A 22,878-nucleotide genomic window follows, 5' to 3' on the forward strand; every position below is an offset into this window, starting at 1 on the left:
GCTTCTCCTATGTATGTTATATAATCAAAGTCCTATATTTTATGTAAGATCTTTAATTATCACAACTGAAGAATCACTGTTAAGTGGCAAAATGGAAAATCTAGCCCTGACTGTTTACTGATCACTAATGTTCCCCAAGGCACAATATCTGGCTAGTCAAATACACCTTTACTAAGGGTCCTGTAAGAAAACTGGAAATGGACATGTCCCTTTGTTTTAGTACCTGCCTTACCTCTATGGAAAGTGCACTGTCCCTCCCTGCCAAAAGGCTAAATATTTCAAATTGAAGTTAGAATAGCAAACGTGAACCTCAAGCTGAACATTTATTCTCAGCTTTATTTGACAGCACAATTCTGGATAAGACACAATGAATCATCTCCATGCCTACAAAAGGAAAAGTATGTTTGGCATAGTGATGTCTATAAATCCCAGTAGTTGGATTTATATTGGCAGGAGGATTACATTATCAACATCATTCTCATCATGTAGCTAGTTTAAAATCAGATTGGGCTGCATGAGACACACATTCTGTCTGTCTGTCTGTCTGTCTGTCTGTCTCTCACACCCTCCCCCCCCACATGCACATGCACACTCCCACACAAATAGGCACTCACACAGATACACAAAAAAATTTAATTAAAATCGAATTTAATTTAAAAAATAATTAAATTAAAAAGAGACGCCTCTGCATTGCAATGCCTATCTGAGCAATCATGTAGCAACCAACTTACCCATGTCAACTAAAGGACCCCAAATACAGGAACAAAAGGAAAAGAATTTACAGTTTAGGTAAATGGTGCCGTTTAAAAACTATGTAAGTTTACTTAAGTTATGTATTATCTTGGAGATACTTTCTTCATTTGTAGAGTTGGAAGACCCTAACATAAATTACTTCATAGAATTATTCATAGTATTGAATCAAATCAGAAATAAATCAATGAAAACCAATTCAGAAGCAGGAACAGGTGTGGCTACTGTTATTGTGGGTTCTGAATTTCTGCTATTGTTACTGGGAGTTACTGAAGAAGTAACTCTGTCAATCAATAACGACTAAAATGAAACAGTGGTTCATACTAACTTTTCAACAGCAGAACGTTTCTGAGATTTCCCTTGGTAATTCAAAGCCATTTTGGTTTCCATCCCAGTGTAAACAGCAACTCCTAAAGAATAGCAGAATGTAACACAAACCTGGTTATACGTAAATTTGTTAGCCAACTTCCTACCTATTTGGTTTGTGAATTTTTCAGTCTTTAAAATTCAAATAGGATACCATGTCATACTCATGTCAATTTATTATCCTGTAAATTCACAGCACAAATATACAGTGAGAATAAAAGGCAGGTATCTGTCATGCTCATTTTAAACATGCATTATTTTTTCATAGACTTTAAGAAACATTTTAACAGTATATTTTTAAATTTGTTCACCATATATCTTCTTGGTATTTTTAAGTGTGGCTCCTTTCAGCAAAAGATTTTCAGGTCCCAAAGACCTAAATAAAAACAAGCACATTATTTAAACACTGTATAAAACCATGGACACTGGGGACAGATTTTTGCCCTAACACACACCTATCTCCAAGGGGTTCAGAATGTCTCTATTTGCACCATATGCTTACTCCCCAGGAAAAGAAGAATGATCCTTCCATCTGAAGTGACTTGAGGGTGCAGCACAGATGGGAGCACAGTACAGGAGAAGCCAGAAACAGAGGTTAAAAAATGCACAGAAGGATCAAAAGATTATTATTCATAGATAGCAAGACAAGAGCTACAAGAAGTGAGAAATAGAGGGTCACAGATAAAAAGCTGGGAAGGCAAATGCCAAGCTGCATAAACACAATGACGTCTTTGTAGTAAATAAAACTGATTTCTGGGGGATTAAGGCAAAGTGAAAAACCGAGGCAATTAATTACATGATAAAAGAGGAAAGAAAGCATCCTGTTGGTATACATTGCTTGATAAATGATAAACTTCATATTTTACTTAGTCCCAAGAAATTCTTCTAGCACTTTCCTCATTGTCTAGAGCCTTACTTGCTCTCCCATAAACCACTATTCTTCCAGCTTTTTTTCACTCTTGTTATACATTATACAACCAAGGAAAATATATGCAATGTCTAGAACAGGTTTGGGAAAGCAGTCTAACAGGTACAGAACTCTGCTCTTTTATAAATTTATTTTTAAATTAAAACTTATGTATATAATCATTCCATTTGTGTGGATGCACTTTGCCACAGAGTGTGTATGTGCAGCAGTCAGAGGACAACTTTTTATTCTTTCCTTTCATCTTTAAAGTGTGCTCTGGGGATTGAATTGGGAGGCTAGGCATTTGCAGGAAGTGTCTTTATTTGCTGGAACATTTGGCTGGTCCCATGGAGCTCTGTTTTTATGGAAAGCCTATGTATTTCTTTCAATAATAATCTACCCAACACAGAGGAACTCTACCACCACAACCCTAATTAACCAGAAGGTTACTTAGCTATATTCTTTTACTGTATTTAAGGAATGGCATTTGACTATTTTAGTGCATTTGAAAGAGAATATCCCTCCTTTCAAAAGGATAGATAAAAGGAATAACAAACTAACCTGGCAACAGCCTCAATACTATTACTATAGATACTGATTCGCCCAACAAACCTGTTAAAACAAAACAAAACAACATAATAGCAAGTACAAAATCCAAATACCACAATTGGAAATTCATCAAATTACAAATAATGAAAAAAATTCTGAATAAATTGAAAATTCAATGAAAATTCTAAGCTTCTGAAAAAAGTCAAAATTATGAATTACATAAAATTTAAATGTAACCTTTAAAATAATATTACAAATTTAAAAGTATATATTTTAAATTAACTAAAATTCTACTTGGCTATACATAAACACAATACCTTATATGATACTTTTCTATAATTAACGTGGCTTATATTTTAAATTCATGTGAAGAAGAATGGTTTTGGTACTATAATTTTCAAAACAAGTATTTAAAGTGTTTTTTTTTTAAAGAATGACAGAGAGTGATAGGAAGCTTTTACTAAACCACAGATTTCTGGGTCCTATCCTTAAATTTCTGTGTCAGATTCTTAAGTGATACTGGTATGGCTGGTCCCAGGTTGAACTTTTGAGACTTACAAACAACTCCATGAAAATGTTGAGCTTGTATCTGACAACTGATCTGATACACGCACTTGATATGGCTGGATATAAGATAGCCTACATTTCTGCGAAGTAGGACAAAAAGGCCTAACCCCTCCTTAATGAGACTATAATACTTTGTAATTTACATTAGTGTTTCCTTTATATAAAAGATTTTTATTACTATAATATACTATATGGCTTAAATACTTTTAAAACATTTTGATTTTCAAAATATTTTTGGTCTTTGGTAATTTCATACAATGTCCTGTTTTTTGATCTTATTTGATCCAAGCAACTTCTTCCTGATTCATAACCACATCTCTACAAACCTGAATGCTCTATTTTAAGAAGGTATTTAGTTTTAATTATATGAAATACATCTATCTCTTTGTGTGTTTGTGCATGTAAATGCAAGTGCCCAAAGAAATCAGAAGCATTAGATCCAAGTTATAGGTGGTAAGGTGTAGTTATTAATGCATGTGTTATGTAAGCTCTTAACCACTGAGTTATCTCAGTAATGCCTCAGTTTAAATAGTTTTATATATAAAGTATGAAGATCTATTCACTCATTCTATATTAACAGTGAAATACTCTACTGCACAGATATTGAAACTATAATAAACTAAACGGTCACATTCTTTGACGTATGATAAGGCAATTGATAAATATAGTGATAAGTGAATTGATAAATACAGTAAAATAATTGCTATTAGAATGTTAGAAATACATTCTGAAGTCACAATTTACCTACACTAAATTCTCTTTCATATTTAAGGCATTAAAAATCTGTGAATTTCTCTTATAAATATGCAAGTATATATATGCATGTGAAAAATACATATATTCTCATGTAGAATAAGCTACCCTTTTCCTGTGATTTCATGAACTTTACATATATCTCTATTACTGTACTATTAGCTTAGCTTTATTAATTGATATCCTTTGCTTACTGAATTTCTTAAAGATGAAGAAATGTTTTGTTTGGTTTTGGTTTGAGACAGGGTTTCTCTGTGTAACAGCTCTGGCTGTCCTGGAATTCACTCTGTAGACCAGGCTGGGTTCAGACTCACAGAGATTTGCTTGCCTCTGCCTCTCAAGTACTGAAATTAAGGCATGCACCACCACTGCCCAGCTGTGGCTCTAGCTCTTAGTGCCAAGGTGAACAGAAAAAAGAAAAAGAGGAAACAAAGATTGAAAGGGGAGCCAACATTCTCATAAGACAGTAATTTTCTCTTCTGCTCCATATTAGAGAAAACAAATTCCAGCCACTTGGTGTTCCAACATGAATTAAAATTATGGGTTGTTTATATAGCAAATATTATGTGCAACAGTGATATAAAATGAAACTAATAAAAAACTGATACTATATCCTCAGCAGTACCATACCCTAATCAAACTAATGACTCCTAGATTTCAATGGCAAAGTTTGTGACAAACCACAATGAATGTTTATCAGAAACCTACATCCAAGAGCCAGAAGAAAGCATACCATGTTACTGGTCTCTGAACTTAAGTTTATGGTGAACAACAGATAGCCTACTTGCAATCTTCACTTCATCATACTCGTGAACAAGAGTGGATGGCCTGCCTAATAACTGGACCTATTTTCTTTGTTCATGTTGGCTACAATGCGAAAGGTTTATTTTTGTTTTAATTAACTCTAGATACTCTATTAGTTCAATAAATGAAGCTTGTAGTAACCATCTAAAAGACTGATCCAAGTAACTAAAAGAAAACAAAACAAAAAAAAAAACCCATTAGATGTTTGGGCCCATAATGGTTTATCTTAGGCTGGTAGTGAGCAAGGCTAATTTGATTCGTCTCCCTTACATGGAGGAAGAACAGCTCATAAAAACATACATAAGAGCAAGCTGGTAAGTAAGCAGTGGGTATTTCTTTATAGGAAAACAAGAAGCAGAGACAACAGACAGCAGTAAGGTGAAGCAAGATCTTCTTACTTGTAGAGGTCAGGTTGCGGCTGCTCACATTCAATGGCTGCTCGGAGATTATCAATGGATTCGGCTGTACACAATTCAATGGTATCTCGCACTGCATAATGTGTCTATAAGAAAGCAGAAGATAATCAAATATAAAGTATTTCTTTTTTATACCTGTATAAACAACTGATTCCAGAAGCAGCTTGTTTATCCTTTGAGTAGAGGAAGGCTACTGATTTATTTGAGTTAATTTTACACCCAGCTGCTTTGCTGAAGGTGTTTGTCAGGTTTAGGAGTTCTCTGGTGGAACTTCTGGAATCACTCAAGTATACTATTTTGACTTCTTCCTTTCCAATTTGTATCCCTTTGACCTCCTTTCATTGTGTGATTTCTCTGGCTACGACTTCGAGTACTATATTGAATAAGTAGGAAGAGAGTGGGAAGCCTTGTCTAGTCCCTGATTTTATTGGGATTGCTTCAAGTTTCTCTCCATTTACTTTGATGTTGGCTACTGGTTTGCCGTATATTGCTTTTACTATCTTTAGGTATAGGCATTAAAATTCTGATCTTTCCAAGATTTTTAACCTGAAGGAGTGTTGAATTTTATCAAATGCTTTCTCAGCATCTAATAAGATGATCATGTGTTTTTTTTTCATTGAGTTTGTGTATATAGTGGATTATGTTGATGGATTTCCATATATTGAACCATGCCTGCATCTCTGGGATGAAGCCTACTTGATCATGATGGATGATCATTTTGATGTGTTCTTGGATTCAGCTTCCAAGAATTTTATTGAGTATATTTATGTTGATATTCATAAGGGAAATTGGTCTGAAGTTCTCTTTCTTTGTTGGGTCTTTGTGTGGTTTAGATATAAGCATTAATTGTGGTTTCATAGAAGGAATTGGGTAGTGTTTCTTCTGTTTCTATTTTGTGGACTAGTTTGAACAGTACTGGTATTAGGTCTTCTATGAAGGTCTGATAGAATTCTGCATTAAACCCATCTGGTCCTGGGTTTTCTTTGGTTAGGAGATATTTAATGACTGCTTTTATTATTTAGAAGATAGAGACTGTTTAGATGGTTTATCTGATCCTGATTTAACTTTGGTACCTAGCATCTGTGTAGAAAATTGTACATTTTATCCAGATTTTCCACTTTTGTTGAATATAGGTTTTTGTAGTAGGATCTAATGGTTTTTTGAATTTCCTCAGTTTCTGTTTTGTCTCCCTTTTCATTCCTGATTTTGTTAACTTGGATACTCTCCCTGTGCCCTCTGGTTAGTCTGCCTAAGGATTTGTCTAGCTTGTTTATTTTCTCAAGGAACCAGATCCTGGTTTTGTTGACTCTTTGTATAGTTCTTTTTTTTCTCCTTTGTTGATTTCAGCTCTGAGTTTGATTATTTCCTACTGTCTACTCCTCTTAGGTGTATTTGCTTCTTTGTGTTCTAGAGCTTACAAGTATGCTGTCAAACTGCTGACATATGCTCTCTCCTGTTTCTTTTTGGAGCCACTCAGAGCTATGAGTTTTGCTCTTAGCAGTTCTTTTACTGTGTCCTATAAGTTTGGGTATACTGTGCCTTCATTTTCATTAAATACTAAAAAGTCTTTAATTTCCTTCTTTATTTCTTCCCTGACCAGGTTATCATTGAATAGAACATTGGCCAGCTTCTATTTGTATGAGACTTTCTGTTGTTTTTGTTGTTATTAAAGACCAGCCTTAGTCCTTTGCAAGCTGATAGGATGCATGGGATCATTTCAATCTTCTTATATCTGTTGAGGCCCGTGTTGTGACTGATTGTGGTCAATTCTGGAGCAGGTACCATGAGGTGCTAAGAAGATATTTGATATTTTCTTTTGTTTTAGAAGGAAATGTTCTGTAGATATCTGTTAAATCCATTCAGTTAGTTTCTCTGTTGAATACTATTCTTATACTATAAACGACCAGAAAGGCATCCTTGCCTCAAAAGCATTTCATAGGGAAAAGGAAAGCAATTAAAACGTTCCTTGACACTGACGCTTGAGAGTATTACACTTGTAGCATGTATATAATTAATTCAAATTCACATGAAGATTTGAAGAAATCATTAATGGTTCCATTACACAAACAGATGTTTTTTACATAATTTAAGTAATGATTTTGAAAATGTTCAACATGTGTATGCTTTAGATAGAAGCAAGAAAAGAGTGTCTTAGCTTCTGTAATGAAAAGGGTACTGTCAATAATAGGACAACACAGCAAACAACAGATTGGGAAAAGATCTTTACCAATCCTACACCTGATAGAAGGCTATTATTCAATATATACAAAGAACTCAAGAAGTTAAACGCCAGAGAATCAAATAACCGATTAATAAATAGGGCACAGAGCTAAACAAAGAATTCTCAACTGAGGAATATCAAATGGCTGAGAAGCACCTAAAGAAATGTTCAACATCTTTAGTCATCAGGGAAATGCAAATCAAAATAACCCTGAGATTCCACCTCACACCAGTCAGAATGGCTAAGAGCAAAACTCAGGTGACAGCAGATGCAAGGATGTGGACAAAGAGGAACACTCCTCCATTGTTGAACTGTAAGCTGGTACAACCACTCTGGAAATCAGTCTGGCAGTTCCCCAGAAAATTGGACATTGTACTACCTGAGGAACCACCTTTATGACTCCTGGGTATATACCCAAAAGATGCTCCAACATATAACAAAGACACGTGCTCCATTATGTTCATAGCAGCCTTCTTTATAATAGCCAGAAGCTGGAAAGAACCCAGATGCCCTTCAACAGAGGAATGGATACAGAAAATGTGGTACATCTACACAATGGAGAATTATTCAGCTATTAAGAACAATGAGTACATGAAATTATTAGGCAAGTGGATGGAACTAGAAAATATCACCCTGAGTGAGGTAACCCAGTCACAAAAGATCACACATGGTATGCTCTCACAGCACACCATTAGATTAGTGGATATTAGCCCCAAAGCTCACAATAGTCAAGATAAAATTCACAGACCACATAAATCTCATGCACACCACCAAAGTGTGGATGCTTCAGTCCTTCTTAGAAGAGGGAACAAAAATACTCACAGGAGAAAATACAGGGACAAAGATTGGAGCAAGGTCTGAAGGAAAGGTCATCCAGAGACTGCTCCACTTGGGGATCCATCCCATCTGCAGCCACCAAACCCAGTCACTATTGCTGATGCCAAGAAGTGCTTGCTGAGAGGATCCTGATACCGGTGTCTCCTGAGAGACTCTGCCAGAGCCCTACTGATACAGGTGAGAATGCTTGCAGCTAACCATCAGACTGAGCATGGGGACCCCAACGGAGGAGTTAGAGAAAGGACCAAAGGAGCTGAAGGGGTTTGCATCCCCATAGGAACAACAAAAATATCAACAAACCAGACACCCCAGAGCCCCCAGGGACTAAACCACCATCCAATGAGTACACATGGAAGGAACCATGGCTCGAGCAGCATATTAGCAGAGACTGGCATTGTCTGGCATCAATAAAAAGAAACCATTGGTCCTGTGAATGCTCATTTCCCTAGTGTAGGGGAATGCAGGGTGTTGAGCTGGGAGTGGGAGAAGGGAAGGGGGCATGGAAGAGGATGGAAAGGGGATAACATTTGAAACGTAAATACATGAAGTATGCAATAAAAAGACACACACACAAGTGAAAAAATTTAGTGCAGATTCAAATAATATAGCATTTATGTACAAGGGAAAGCTGGAGACATAGTGTTTAGGGACACTAGAGAACTTCTTGATTTAAATTTAAAACTACTGACTGACTTTAAATTCTCTTATTTATTACCATTTCATGAATAAAAACACTGAAAATTTCTTTCTCTATACAGTATTTTCGAAGGTAGAGAATTTTTAGGTAGATTTCTGTATTATATCCTGATAATCCCTAAAATGTAATTCAGTTTTTGACCAGTTGAGACACCAGCAATTTGGTGCCCTGTGTCTGAAACACAGAACCAGTAAACAGTAACAAGTAAAGCTTTTCTTTCCTTCTTCCTTTCTTCCTTGCTTCCTTCCTTCTTTCCATATTCTCCCCCCCCCCCACTCTCATTTTATGTGAATGGACATTTGGGCTATGTATATTTCTGTGCACCACTTGTGTTCCTATTGCCGAACAAGAATTGGATCTCCTGGAACTGGAATTACAAATGGTTTGAGCTACTATGTACTTTCTAGGAATTGAATCTGGGTCCTCTAGAAGAACAGTTATTGCTCTTTTTTTTTTTTTTATTAACTTGACTATTTCTTATATACATTTCGAGTGTTATTCCCTTTCCCGGTCTCCGGGCAAACATCCCCCTCCCCCCTCCCCTTCCTTATGGGTGTTCCCCTCCCAACCCTCCCCCCATTGCCGCCCTCCCCCCATAGACTAGTTCACTGGGGGTTCAGTCTTAGCAGGACCCAGGGCTTCCCCTTCCACTGGTGCTCTTACTAGGATATTCATTGCTACCTATGGGGTCAGAGTCCAGGGTCAGTCCATGTATAGTCTTTAGGTAGTGGCTTAGTCCCTGGAATCTCTGGTTGCTTGGCATTGTTGTACTTTTGGGGTCTCGAGCCCCTTCAAGCTCTTCCAGTTCTTTCTCTGATTCCTTCAATAGAGTACCTATTCTCAGTTCAGTGGTTTGCTGCTGGCATTCGCCTCTGTATTTGCTGTATTCTGGCTGTGTCTCTCAGGAGCGATCTACATCCGGCTCCTGTCGGTCTGCACTTCTTTGCTTCATCCATCTTGTCTAATTGGGTGGCTGTATATGTATGGGCCACATGTGGGGCAGGCTCTGAATGGGTGTTCCTTAAGTCTCTGTTTTAATCTTTGCCTCTCCCTTCCCTGCCAAGGGTATTCTTTTTCCTCATTTAAAGAAGGAGTGAAGCATTCACATTTTGATCATCCGTCTTGAGTTTCGTTTGTTCTAGGGATCTAGGGTAAATCAAGCATTTGGGCTAATAGCCACTTATCAATGAGTGCATACCATGTATGTCTTTCTGTGATTGGGTTACCTCACTCAGGATGATATTTTCCAGTTCCAACCATTTGCCTACGAATTTCATAAAGTCATTGTTTTTGATAGCTGAGTAATATTCCATTGTGTAGATGTACCACATTTTCTGTATCCATTCCTCTGTTGAAGGGCATCTGGGTTCTTTCCATTTTCTGGCTATTATAAATAAGGCTGCGATGAACATAGTGGAGCACGTGTCTCTTTTATATGTTGAGGCATCTTTTGGGTATATGCCCAAGAGAGGTATAGCTGGATCCTCAGGCAGTTCAATGTCCAATTTTCTGAGGAACCTCCAGACTGATTTCCAGAATGGTTTTACCAGTCTGCAATCCCACCAACAATGGAGGAGTGTTCCTCTTTCTCCACATCCTCGCCAGCATCTGCTGTCACCTGAGTTTTTGATCTTAGCCAATCGCACTGGTGTGAGGTGAAATCTCAGGGTTGTTTTGATTTGCATTTCCCTTATGACTAAAGATGTTGAACATTTCTTTAGGTGTTTCTCAGCCATTCGGCATTCCTCAGCTGTGAATTCTTTGTTTAGCTCTGAACCCCATTTTTTAATAGGGTTATTTGTTTCCCTGCGGTCTAACTTCTTGAGTTCTTTGTATATTTTGGATATAAGGCCTCTATCTGTTGTAGGATTGGTAAAGATCTTTTCCCAATCTGTTGGTTGCCGTTTTGTCCTAACCACAGTGTCCTTTGCCTTACAGAAGCTTTGCAGTTTTATGAGATCCTATTTGTCGATTCTTGATCTTAGAGCATAAGCCAATGGTGATTTGTTCAGGAAATTTTTTCCAGTGCCCATGTGTTCCAGATGTTTCCCTAGTTTTTCTTCTATTAGTTTGAGTGTGTCTGGTTTGATGTGGAGGTCCTTGATCCACTTGGACTTAAGCTTTGTACAGGGTGATAAGCATGGATCGATCTGCATTCTTCTACATGTTGCTCTCCAGTTGAACCAGCACCATTTGCTGAAAATGCTATCTTTTTTCCATTGGATGGTTTTGGCTCCTTTGTCAAAAATCAAGTGACCATAGGTGTGTGGGTTCATTTCTGGGTCTTCAATTCTATTCCATTGGTCTATCTGTCTGTCTCTGTACCAATACCATGCAGTTTTTATCACTATTGCTCTGTAATACTGCTTGAGTTCAGGGATAGTGATTCCCGCTGAAGTCCTTTGATTGTTGAGGATAGCTTTAGCTATCCTGGGTTTTTTGTTATTCCAGATGAATTTGCAAATTGTTCTGTCTAACTCTTTGAAGAATTGGATTGGTATTTTGATGGGGATTGCATTGAATCTGTAGATTGCTTTTGGTAAAATGGCCATTTTTACTATATTAATCCTGCCAATCCATGAGCATGGGAGATCTTTCCATCTTCTGAGGTCTTCTTCAATTTCTTTCCTCAGTGTCTTGAAGTTCTTATTGTACAGATCTTTTACTTGCTTGCTTAAAGTCACACCGAGGTACTTTATATTATTTGGGTCTATTATGAAGGGTGTCGTTTCCCTAATTTCTTTCTCGGCTTGTTTCTCTTTTGTATAGAGGAAGGCAACTGATTTATTTGAGTTAATTTTATACCCAGCCACTTTGCTGAAGTTGTTTATCAGCTTTAGTAGTTCTCTGGTGGAACTTTTGGGATCACTTAAATATACTATCATGTCATCTGCAAATAGTGATATTTTGACCTCTTCTTTTCCGATCTGTATCCCTTTGATCTCCTTTTGTTGTCTGATTGCTCTGGGTAGAACTTCAAGAACTATATTGAATAAGTAGGGAGAGAGTGGGCAGCCTTGTCTAGTCCCTGTTTTTAGTGGGATTGCTTCAAGTTTCTCTCCATTTAGTTTAATGTTAGCAACTGGTTTGCTGTATATGGCTTTTACTATGTTTAGGTATGGGCCTTGAATTCCTATTCTTTCCAGGACTTTTATCATGAAGGGGTGTTGAATTTTGTCAACTGCTTTCTCAGCATCTAATGAAATGATCATGTGGTTCTGTTCTTTCAGTTTGTTTATATAATGGATCACGTTGATGGTTTTCCGTATATTAAACCATCCCTGCATGCCTGGGATGAAGCCTACTTGATCATGGTGGATGATTGTTTTGATGTGCTCTTGAATTCGGTTTGCCAGAATTTTATTGAGTATTTTTGCGTCGATATTCATAAGGGAAATTGGTCTGAAGTTCTCTTTCTTTGTTGTGTCTTTGTGTGGTTTAGGTATAAGAGTAATTGTGGCTTCGTAGAAGGAATTCGGTAGTGCTCCATGTGTTTCAATTTTGTGGAATAGTTTGGATAATATTGGTATGAGGTCTTCTATGAAGGTTTGATAGAATTCTGCACTAAACCCGTCTGGACCTGGGCTCTTTTTGGTTGGGAGACCTTTAATGACTGCTTCTATTTCCTTAGGAGTTATGGGGTTGTTTAACTGGTTTATCTGTTCCTGATTTAACTTCGATACCTGGTATCTGTCTAGGAAATTGTCCATTTCCTGAAGATTTTCAAATTTTGTTGAATATAGGTTTTTATAGTAAGATCTGATGATTTTTTGAATTTCCTCTGAATCTGTAGTTATGTCTCCCTTTTCATTTCTGATTTTGTTAATTTGGACAGACTCTCTGTATGCTCTCATTATTCTGGCTAAGGGTATATCTATCTTGTTGATTTTCTCAAAGAACCAACTTTTGCTTCTGTTGATTCTTTCTATGGTCCTTTTTGTTTCTACTTGGTTAATTTCAGCTCTGAGTTTGATTATTTCCTGCCTTCTACTCCTCCTGGGTGTATTTGCTTCTTTTTGTTCTAGAGCCTTTAGGTGTGCTGTCAAGCTGCTGACATATGCTCTTTCCTGTTTCTTTCTGCAGGCACTCAGCGCTATGAGTTTTCCTCTTAGCACAGCTTTCCTTGTGTTCCATAAGTTTGGGTATGTTGTATCTTTATTTTCATTAAATTCTAAAAAGTTTTTAATTTCTTTCTTTATTTCCTCCTTGACCAGGTTATCATTGAGTAGAGCATTGTTCAATTTCCACGTATATGTGGGCATTCTTCCCTTATTGTTATTGAAGACCAGTTTTAGGCCGTGGTGGTCCGATAGCACGCATGGGATTATTTCTATCTTTCTGTCCCTGTTGAGGCCCGTTTTTTGACCAATTATATGGTCAATTTTGGAGAAAGTACCATGAGGAGCTGAGAAGAAGGTATATCCTTTTGCGTTAGGATAGAATTTTCTATAAATGTCCGTTAAGTCCATTTGGCTCATGACTTCTCTTAGTCTGTAGACATCACTGTTTAATTTCTGTTTCCATGATCTGTCCATTGATCAGAGTGGGGTGTTGAGATCTCCCACTATTATTGTGTGAGGTGCAATGTGTGTTTTGAGCTTTAGTAAGGTTTCTTTTACGTATGTAGGTGCCCTTGTATTTGGGGCACAGATATTTAGGATTGAGAGTTCATCTTGGTGGATTTTTCCTTTGATGAATATGAAGTGTCCTTCCTTATCTTTTTTGATGACTTTTAGTTGGAAATTGATTTTATTTGATATTAGAATGGCTACTCCAGCTTGCTTCTTCTGACCATTTGCTTGGAAAGTTGTTTTCCAGCCTTTCACTCTGAGGTAGTGTCTGTCTTTGTCTCTGAGGTGTGTTTCCTGTAGGCAGCAGAATGCAGGGTCCTCGTTGCGTATCCAGTTTGTTAATCTATGTCTTTTTATTGGGGAGTTGAGGCCATTGATATTGAGAGATATTAAGGAATAGTGATTATTGCTTCCCATTATATTCATATTTGGATGTGAGGTTATGTTTGTGTGCTTTCATTCTCTTTGTTTTGTTGCCAAGACGATTAGTTTCTTGCTTCTTCTAGGGTATAGCTTGCCTCCTTATGTTGGGCTTTACCATTTATTATCCTTTGTAGTGCTGGATTTGTAGAAAGATATTGTGTAAATTTGGTTTTGTCATGGAATATCTTGGTTTCTCCATCAATGTTAATTGAGAGTTTTGCTGGATACAGTAACCTGGGCTGGCATTTGTGTTCTCTTAGGGTCTGTATGACATCAGTCCAGGATCTTCTGGCCTTCATAGTTTCTGGCGAGAAGTCTGGTGTGATTCTGATAGGTCTCCCTTTATATGTTACTTGACCTTTTTCCCTTACTGCTTTTAATATTCTTTCTTTATTTTGTGTGTTTGGTGTTTTGACAATTATGTGACGGGAGGTGTTTCTTTTCTGGTCCAATCTATTTGGAGTTCTGTAGGCTTCTTGTATGTCTATGGGTATCTCTTTTTTTAGGTTAGGGAAGTTTTCTTCTATGATTTTGTTGAAGACATTTACTGGTCCTTTGAGCTGGGAGTCTTCACTCTCTTCTATACCTATTATCCTTAGGTTTGATCTTCTCATTGAGTCCTGGATTTCCTGTATGTTTTGGACCAGTAGCTTTTTCCGCTTTACATTATCTTTGACAGTTGAGTCAATGATTTCTATGGAATCTTCTGCTCCTGAGATTCTCTCTTCCATCTCTTGTATTCTGTTGGTGAAGCTTGTATCTACAGCTCCTTGTCTCTTCTTTTGGTTTTCTATATCCAGGGTTGTTTCCATGTGTTCTTTCTTGATTGCTTCTATTTCCATTTTTAATTCCTTCAACTGTTTGATTGTGTTTTCCTGGAATTCTTTCAGGGATTTTTGCGATTCCTCTCTGTAGGCTTCTACTTGTTTATTAATGTTTTCCTGTGTTTCCCTAAGTGTGTTCATGTCTTTCTTGAAGTCCTCCAGCATCATGATCAAATATGATTTTGAAACTAGATCTTGCTTTTCTGGTGTGTTTGGATATTCCATGTTTGTTTTGGTGGGAGAATTGGGCTCCGATGATGGCATGTAGTCTTGGTTTCTGTTGCTTGGGTTCCTGCGCTTGCCTCTCGCCATCAGATTATCTCTAGTGTTACTTTGTTCTGCTATTTCTGACAGTGGCTAGACTGTCCTATAAGCCTGTGTGTCAGGAGTGCTGTAGACCTGTTTTCCTCTCTTTCAGTCAGTTATGGGGACAGAGTGTTCTGCTTTCGGGCGTGTAGTTTTTCCTCTCTACAGGTCTTCAGCTGTTCCTGTGGGCCTGTGTCTTGAGTTCACCAGGCAGCTTTCTTGCAGCAGACAAGTTGGTCTTACCTGTGGTCCCGAGGCTCAAGTTCGCTCGCGGTGTGCTGCCCAAGGGCTCTCTGCAGCGGCAGCAACCAGGAAGACCTGTGCCGCCCCTTCCGGGAGCTTCAGTGCACCAGGGTTCCAGATGGTCTTTGGCTTTTTCCTCTGGCGTCCGAGATGTGTGTGCAGGGAGCAGTCTCTTCTGGTTTCCCAGGCTTGTCTGCCTCTCTGAAGGTTTAGCTCTCCCTCCCACGGGATTTGGGTGCAGAGAACTGTTTATCCGGTCTGTTTCTTTCAGGTTCCGGGGGTGTCTCAGGCAGGTGTCCTGCCTCTCCTGGGCCCTCCCCCACGGGAGCCCAGAGGCCTTATACAGTTTCCTCTTGGGCCAGGGATGTGGGCAGGGGTGAGCAGTGTTGGTGGTCTCTTCTGCTCTGCAGCCTCAGGAGTGCCCACCTGACCAGGCGGTTGGGTCTCTCTCTCACCGGGTCTGGGAGCAGAGAGCTGCTGCGGGCCGGGATCCTGGGTCCAGTTATTGCCCTTAACTATGGAGCTATTTCTCCAGACCCAGACTCAATCTTTTAAAAAAATGTACAATCTTTTAAAAATAAAAGTACACCAATTAAAAACTTGTAATACTTGAAGCCATTTTGGTACTTATGTAGTTTTAGTACAAGTATGCTCAATGATAAAGGTCTAGATGTACCTCAGTGATATTTCTACTGTGCATGTGTGAGCCAAAAGTTCAGTCCTAAGTACAACAACAAAAACATTAAAAAAAGCCTAAAATGTTAATTGAATTATATCACTATTAAATTTAAATGGTGCTACAAAAATTGTGACGGTTCCTGTGTAGGTAATGGATGTTCCTCCAGGCCCCCCACAACACAGCCCTCTTCTCCCAATTGGGCATTTACTTAGAAGCTAAGATAATTTCATAATTGCTGTCTACAAATACAAACCTTACATGAAATGAGTTAAAGGAGTAAGGAGCATTAGGAAACAGTACTGTCTCATTAACCATTCTGAACATAAACTGCTCAACAGATTTAGTCTCCATTACCTTGCAATTGGATTCGCCATCAAGACTGGCTGTAGTGACATAACAGGTTCCATCAGTTGTGCAGGATGACAGAAGAATAAGATCACAGGGAAAGGTTTCATCTGCCTGTACTTCTACTACATCACCAACCTAAAATAGTAAAATAAATATTTTAAACTCTAAGCAAAACATTTAGTATACCTAGTATTTAAGGTAAAATTTTACTAATAGACATTTATAGATTTGAGGCTTTGAGCATATATAAGCATCCTAGACTACATGCAAAGAGATGAAACAATTATTAAGTATTCAGAATCTTCTTTAAGTTCATAAGGCCTTAGTATGCTTTTATGTAACAAATATTCTGACATCCGCATGTTCTGTGTTCTCTGATATTTCTGGCACTGACATATAATAAAACAATTACCATTTCAATTTCAAGAATAAAACAAGAAAACATTTAGGTTTCAAGTTAGGAACTTCATGGCCAGAACCCTCATATTTTCACTTTGAACCACATATATTTCAGCATTATTTTGTCTGCAGCTGTGATTACTAGGTTCCTTCTATAGTGTATAGGTAAGAAAATATGGGGGTGGGGAACTTTTGCATATGTCTGCTTTCCAAGAATTCATCTGTTTAGAAGACTCACTGTATATAGAATAACAATCACTTATATCAGCAAGAATCCTAAAGCCAACAGGAGGAAAACCTTGGGAGAAGAAACCTTGAACAATTTAATCAGGCAGAGAAAAAAGTCGGGGTTTATGTCTCAGCTTTGTGACTAAACAATATGACCTTAGTAGAATGTCTTAGATGATTACAATGAATGCAGAAGATGTATGTCTGAAATGATACCAGAAAACATTAAGTAATGTGCCTGCCCTTTTGGAGCTCCATATTCCTTTGGTCCCACACCTTCACCTGTAATGTTAGATCAGCACTCCGCTTCCCTCCCCATCCTAGAGCTCTGTCTGCCTTCAGTGAGGCTTGCTCTAACCCAGGATACACAGGTGAGACTCCCACACCCAAACTGCCCCACCACCCACCAAGAACACAAGTTGGGCAGACTTGACCTCTGCCTGGCTCTATCAGAGTTCCATCTTCCATCTGGCCCATACCTGAACCTGCAATAGAGGATCAGCATGCCTTTCTCCAGACCACAGCTCTCTTGCCTCTCCAAAGGCCCTAAGCTATTTGGGACAACTAGTTCCTGAGGCTTACTATTCCCAAGGACTGCCGGGAAAACTAATACTAGAAACAACCGACTAGCAAAAAGCTAGTGTAACATGGCACCATGAGAACCCAGCTCTCCTGCTGTAAAAATCCATGGAGTGTAACACAGCAGAACAAGACTGACCTTCAATCTCATCTTATGAAGAGGACAAAGGCCTTTAAAGAGGATATAAATAAGTCTCTTCAAAAATACAGTAAAACACAATCAACCAGATAAAAGCGCTTAAAGAGGAAACAAATAAATACCTTAAAGAAAATGAGGAAAATGAAATCAAACAGGTGAAGGAAATTTATAAAACAGTCCAACACCTAAAAATGGAAATAGAAGCAATAAAGAAAACACAAATGGAGGCAATCAGGAGATGAAAAGCCTAGGGAAGAGAACAGGAACTACAGACATAAGAATCTCTAATAGAATATAAGAGATGGAAGAGAAAATCTCAGATGGAGAAGATACCATAGAAGAAATCGACACACTGGTCAAAGAAAAAGTCAAATGTAAGAAGTTCCTAACTTAAAACATCAAGGAAATATGGGACACTATGAAACGACCAAACCTAAGACTGGTAAGAGTAGAAGAGGGTGAAGATTCCCACTTCAAAGTGCCAGAAAACAATCTTTTTACAAAATCATAGAAACCTTTTCTAAACTGAAGAAAGAGATCCCTATAAACATGCAAGAAGCCTACAGAAAACTAAATAGATTAGACCAGAAAAAAATCCTTCCCACCACATAATAAGTGAAACACTAAATGAAGAACATATGAAAAGCTGCAAGGGAAAAAGACCAAGTAACATATAACAGGACCTACCAGAATTACACCTGATTTCTTTTTTTTTTTTGATTTATTCATTTATTATATATAAGTACACTGTAGCTGTCTTCAGACACACCAGAAGAGGGCATCAGATCCCTTTACAGATGGTTGTGAACCACCATGTGGTTGCTGGGAATTGAACGCAGGACCTCTGGAAGAGCAGTTGGGTGCTCTTAACCACTGAGCCATCTCTCCAGCCATACACCTGATTTCTAAACACAGACTCTAAAAGCCAGAAGATCCTGGGCAGATGTCTTGAAGACCCTAAGAGAACACAGATTCCAATCCAGGCTATTAAACCCAGGAAAACTCTCAATCACCATAGATGGAGAGGCCAAAATATTCCATGACAAAATGAAATTTAAACAATATCTTTTTACTAATCCAGTCCAACAGAGGATACAACAAGGAAACCTCCAACACAAGGAGGGTAACTGCACCCAGGATAATACAAGAAATAAATCATCTCACAGCAAAACCAAAAGAAGACACACACACACACACACACACACACACACACACATACACACACACACACACACACACACACACACACACACACACACACACAGAGAGAGAGAGAGAGAGAGAGAGAGAGAGAGAGAGCGCCACATTCAACAACAAAAGTAACAGGAGCTAATAATCATTGGTCATTAATATCTATCAACATCAACTGATTCAATTCACCAATAAAAAGACACAGCCTAACAGAAAAGAGGGGAAAACAGAATCTATCATTCTGCTACATATGAGAAACATGGCTCAGAAACAAAGATAGATACTACATCAGAGTTAAGTGGTAAAAAAAAGAGTTTCCAAGCAAAGAAATGCAAGAAGCAAGCTGGAGTAGGCATTCTAATATGCAATAAAATAGACTCTCAATTAAAAGTTATCAAAAGACACGGGGAAGGAAACTTTATACTCACCATAGGAAAGTTCCATCTAGGAAGTGTCAATTATGAACATCAAGGCCCCAAATGCAAGGGTACCCACAAATAACATACTGAATTACACACAATAATAAGGAGGACTTCAACACCCCATTCTGACCAATGAATAGGTCATCCAAACAGAAAATAAACAGAAACAAACAAACAAACAAACAAACAAAAAACGAACAGATTTTATGAGTCAAATGGGTCCAACAGTTATCAGCCGAACCTTTCACCTACAAAGAAAAAAAAATACACCTTCTTCTCAGCACCTCATGGATCCTTCTCTAAAACTGACTACATAATCAGGCACAAAGTAAGCCTCAAGAGTGCCTCCATGAAGAAATTAGAAAGTTCTCATTCCAGCAGTTTAAACATACATCAAAAAGCTGTAGAAAAAAAGAAGCAAGCATACCAAAGAGGAGTAGAATGCAGGAAATAAAATCAGGACTGAAATCAACCAGTTAGAAACAAAGAAAAAGAAATACAAAGAATCAACCAAACCAAGAGCTATTTCTCTGAGAAAAACAAACAAAATTGAAAAGCTGTTAGCCAAACTAGCAAAAAGGCATATAGTATCCAAATTAACAAAATCAGAAATGAAAAGAAAGACACAACAATAAAAATGAAGGAAATTAAAAAAAAACCATCAGATCTTACTACAAAAGCTTACACTCCCAAAAAAAAAAAAAAACGTGGAAAAAATATTAGGATAATGGATAAATTTCTACATAGATACCACTTAACAATGTTAAATCAAGAGCAGGTAAATTAATTAAACACTACTATAATTCCCAATGAAATATAAGCAGTAGTTAAAAATCTCTCCAAGAAAAAACAAAAACAAAAAACCAGCAAGCCCTAGGGCCAGATTGCTTTAGGGCAGAATTCTACCAGACCTTCACAGAAGAGCTAATACCAATACTCCTCAAACTATTTCATGAAATAGAAACAGAAGGGATGCGACCTAATTCGTTCTATAAGGCCATAGTCACCCTGATACTTAAACCATACAAAGACTCAACAGAGTCGCAGACCAATTTAGCTTATGAACCTTACTGCAAAATCACTCAGTACAATTCTCACAAACAAAATCCAAGAAAACATCAAAAACATCATTCACCATGATCAAGTAGGAGGCTTCATCCCAGGGATGCAAGCATGGTTCAAGAAAGGAAAATCCATTAACATAATCTAATATATAAACAAACTGAAAGAAAAAAATCATAATTTCACTAGATACTGAAAAAACCTTTGACAAAACCCAACACTCCTTCATGTTAAAATTCTTGGACAGATCAAGGATTCAAGGCATATACCTAAACATAATAAAAACGATGTAAGGCAAGCCACTAGCCAACATCAAATTAAATGGAAAACACTACAAATCAATTCCACTAAAATCAGAAAAAAGACTGGGCTGTCCGCTCTCTCATATCTATTCAGTGCAATACTTGAAGTTCTAGCTAGAGCAATAAGACAATAAAAGGAGATCAAGAGAATACACAGTGAAAAGGAACAAGTCAAAGCATTGGTATTTCCAGATGATATGATAGTATGCATACGTGACTCACAAAACGCTACCAGCTGAGAAGCACCTTCAGCGATGTGGCTGGATACAAAATTAACTCTAAGAAATCAGTAGCCCTCCTTTACACAAATGATAAATAAACCAAGAAAGAAATTAGGGAAACAAAAGCCTATACAATAGCCACGAATAATATAAATAAAACATCTTGTTGTAACTCTAATCAAGCAAGTGAAAGATCTGTATGACAAGAACATCAACAAGTTAACATCAAGTTTTTGAAGAAAGAAATTGAAGAAGATATCAGAAAAAAATTTTATCCATGCTCATTGATAGGTAGCATTAGCATAGTGAAAATGGCCATCTTACCAAAAGCAATCTACAGATTCAATGCTATCAAAATGCTAACACAATTTTTTTTAAAGACCTTGAAAAAGCAATTCTCCACTTCATTTGGAAAAACAAAAAACCAAGAAAGTCAAAACAATCATGAAAAATAAAAGAAGCTCTGGTGGAATCACCATCCTTGACCTCAAACTGTATAGAGCAATAGTGATAAAAACTGTATGGTATTCTTAAAGAAACAAACATACTTATCAGGAAAATCAAATCAAATACTCAGAAATAAATCCATACAACTATGTACACTTGATTTTTAATAAAGAAGCCAAAAAGAATACAATGAAAAAAAAAAGTATCTTCAACAAGCAATGCTGGTCAAACTGGGTGTCTACATGTAGAAAGATGAAAATAGAACCATATTTATCACTCTATACAAAATTCAAGTTCAAGTGTATCAAGGACTTCAACATAAAATCAGATAGACTACATATGAGAGAAGAGAAAGTTGGAAAGAACCTTGAATCCATTGGTACAGAATACAGTGGCTCAAGCTCTAATAGCAACAATTGATGAATGGGGCCTCAAAGACTGAAAAGTTTCTGTAAGCAAATGACACTGTCATTAGGGCAAAACAGCAACCTACAGATCGGGAAAAGATCTTTACCAATCATATACCTGATAGAGGGCTAATATCGAATATATACAAAGAACTCAAGAGGTTAGAATCCAGAGAATCAAATAATCCAATTAATAAATAGGGTACAGAGCTAAACAGACATTTCTCAACCGAGGAGTATCAAATGGCTGAAAAGCACCTAAAGAATTGTTCAACATCTTTAGTCATCAGGGAAATGCAAATCAAAACAATAGAAAGGCTAAGATCAAAAACTCAGGTGACAGCAGATGCTGGCAAGGATGTGGAGAAAGAGGAACACTCCTCCATTGTTGAACTGTAAGCTGGTACAACCACTCTGGAAATCAGTCTGGTGGTTCCTCAGAAAATTGGACATAGTACTACCTGAGGACCCAGCTTTACCACTCCTGGGCATATACCGAAAAGATACTCCAACATATAATAAGGACACAAGCTCCATTATGCTCATAGCAGCCTTATTTATAAAAGCCAGAAGCTGGAAATAATCCAGATGTCCCTCAACAGAGGAATGAATACAGAAAATGTGGTACATCTACACAAAGGAGTACTACTCAGCTATCAAAAACAATGACTTTATGAAATTCATAGGCAAATGGATGGAACTGGAAAATATCATGGTGAGTGAGGTAACCCAATCACAGAAAAACACACATGGAATGCACTCATTGATAAGTGGATATTAGCCCAAAATCTCGGATTATCCAAGATATAATCCACAGACCACATGAAGCCCAAGAGGAAGGATAACCAAAGTGCAAACGTTTCAGTTCTTCTTAGAAGGGGGGAATAAAAATATTCATAGGAGGAGGGGTTGGGGATTTAGCTCAGCGGTAGAGCGCTTGCCTAGCGAGCACAAGGCCTGGGTTCGGTCCCCAGCTCCAAAAAAAAAAAAAAAAAAAAAAAAAAAAGGAGGAGATACGGAGACAAAGTTTGAAGCAGAGACTGAAGGAAAGGCCAGAGACTGCCCCACCTGGAGATACAGCCCATATATATACAGCCACCAAACCCAGACACTATTGCTGATGCCAAGAAGTGCATGCTGACAGGAGTCTGATATAGCTGTCTCCTGAGAGACTCTGCCAAAGCATGACAAATACAGAAGTGAATGCTAGCAGCCAACCA

General features: G+C 37.8%; 1 protein-coding gene across 22 annotated transcripts in view; it reads right to left on the reverse strand.

Annotated features, from left to right (window-relative positions):
• Atp11c (ATPase phospholipid transporting 11C) overlaps positions 1 to 22,878 on the reverse strand; it is a 184,638-nt gene that overhangs the window by 62,983 nt on the left and 98,777 nt on the right. For all 22 annotated transcript variants that reach the window (XM_087600219.1, XM_087600210.1, XM_087600216.1 and 19 more), the window contains 5 exons: positions 16,268 to 16,396; positions 5,095 to 5,198; positions 2,585 to 2,635; positions 1,428 to 1,492; positions 1,079 to 1,160 (listed from right to left, as the gene is read on the reverse strand). In XM_087600219.1, coding sequence (XP_087456345.1) covers positions 1,079 to 1,160; positions 1,428 to 1,492; positions 2,585 to 2,635; positions 5,095 to 5,198; positions 16,268 to 16,396 — 431 coding nt within the window. The remainder of the gene's footprint in view (positions 1 to 1,078; positions 1,161 to 1,427; positions 1,493 to 2,584; positions 2,636 to 5,094; positions 5,199 to 16,267; positions 16,397 to 22,878) is intronic.

The sequence above is a fragment of the Rattus norvegicus genome, chromosome X, assembly GCF_021556685.1.
Source record: "Rattus norvegicus strain SHRSP/BbbUtx chromosome X, alternate assembly SHRSP_T2T, whole genome shotgun sequence".
NCBI lineage: Eukaryota > Metazoa > Chordata > Mammalia > Rodentia > Muridae > Rattus > Rattus norvegicus.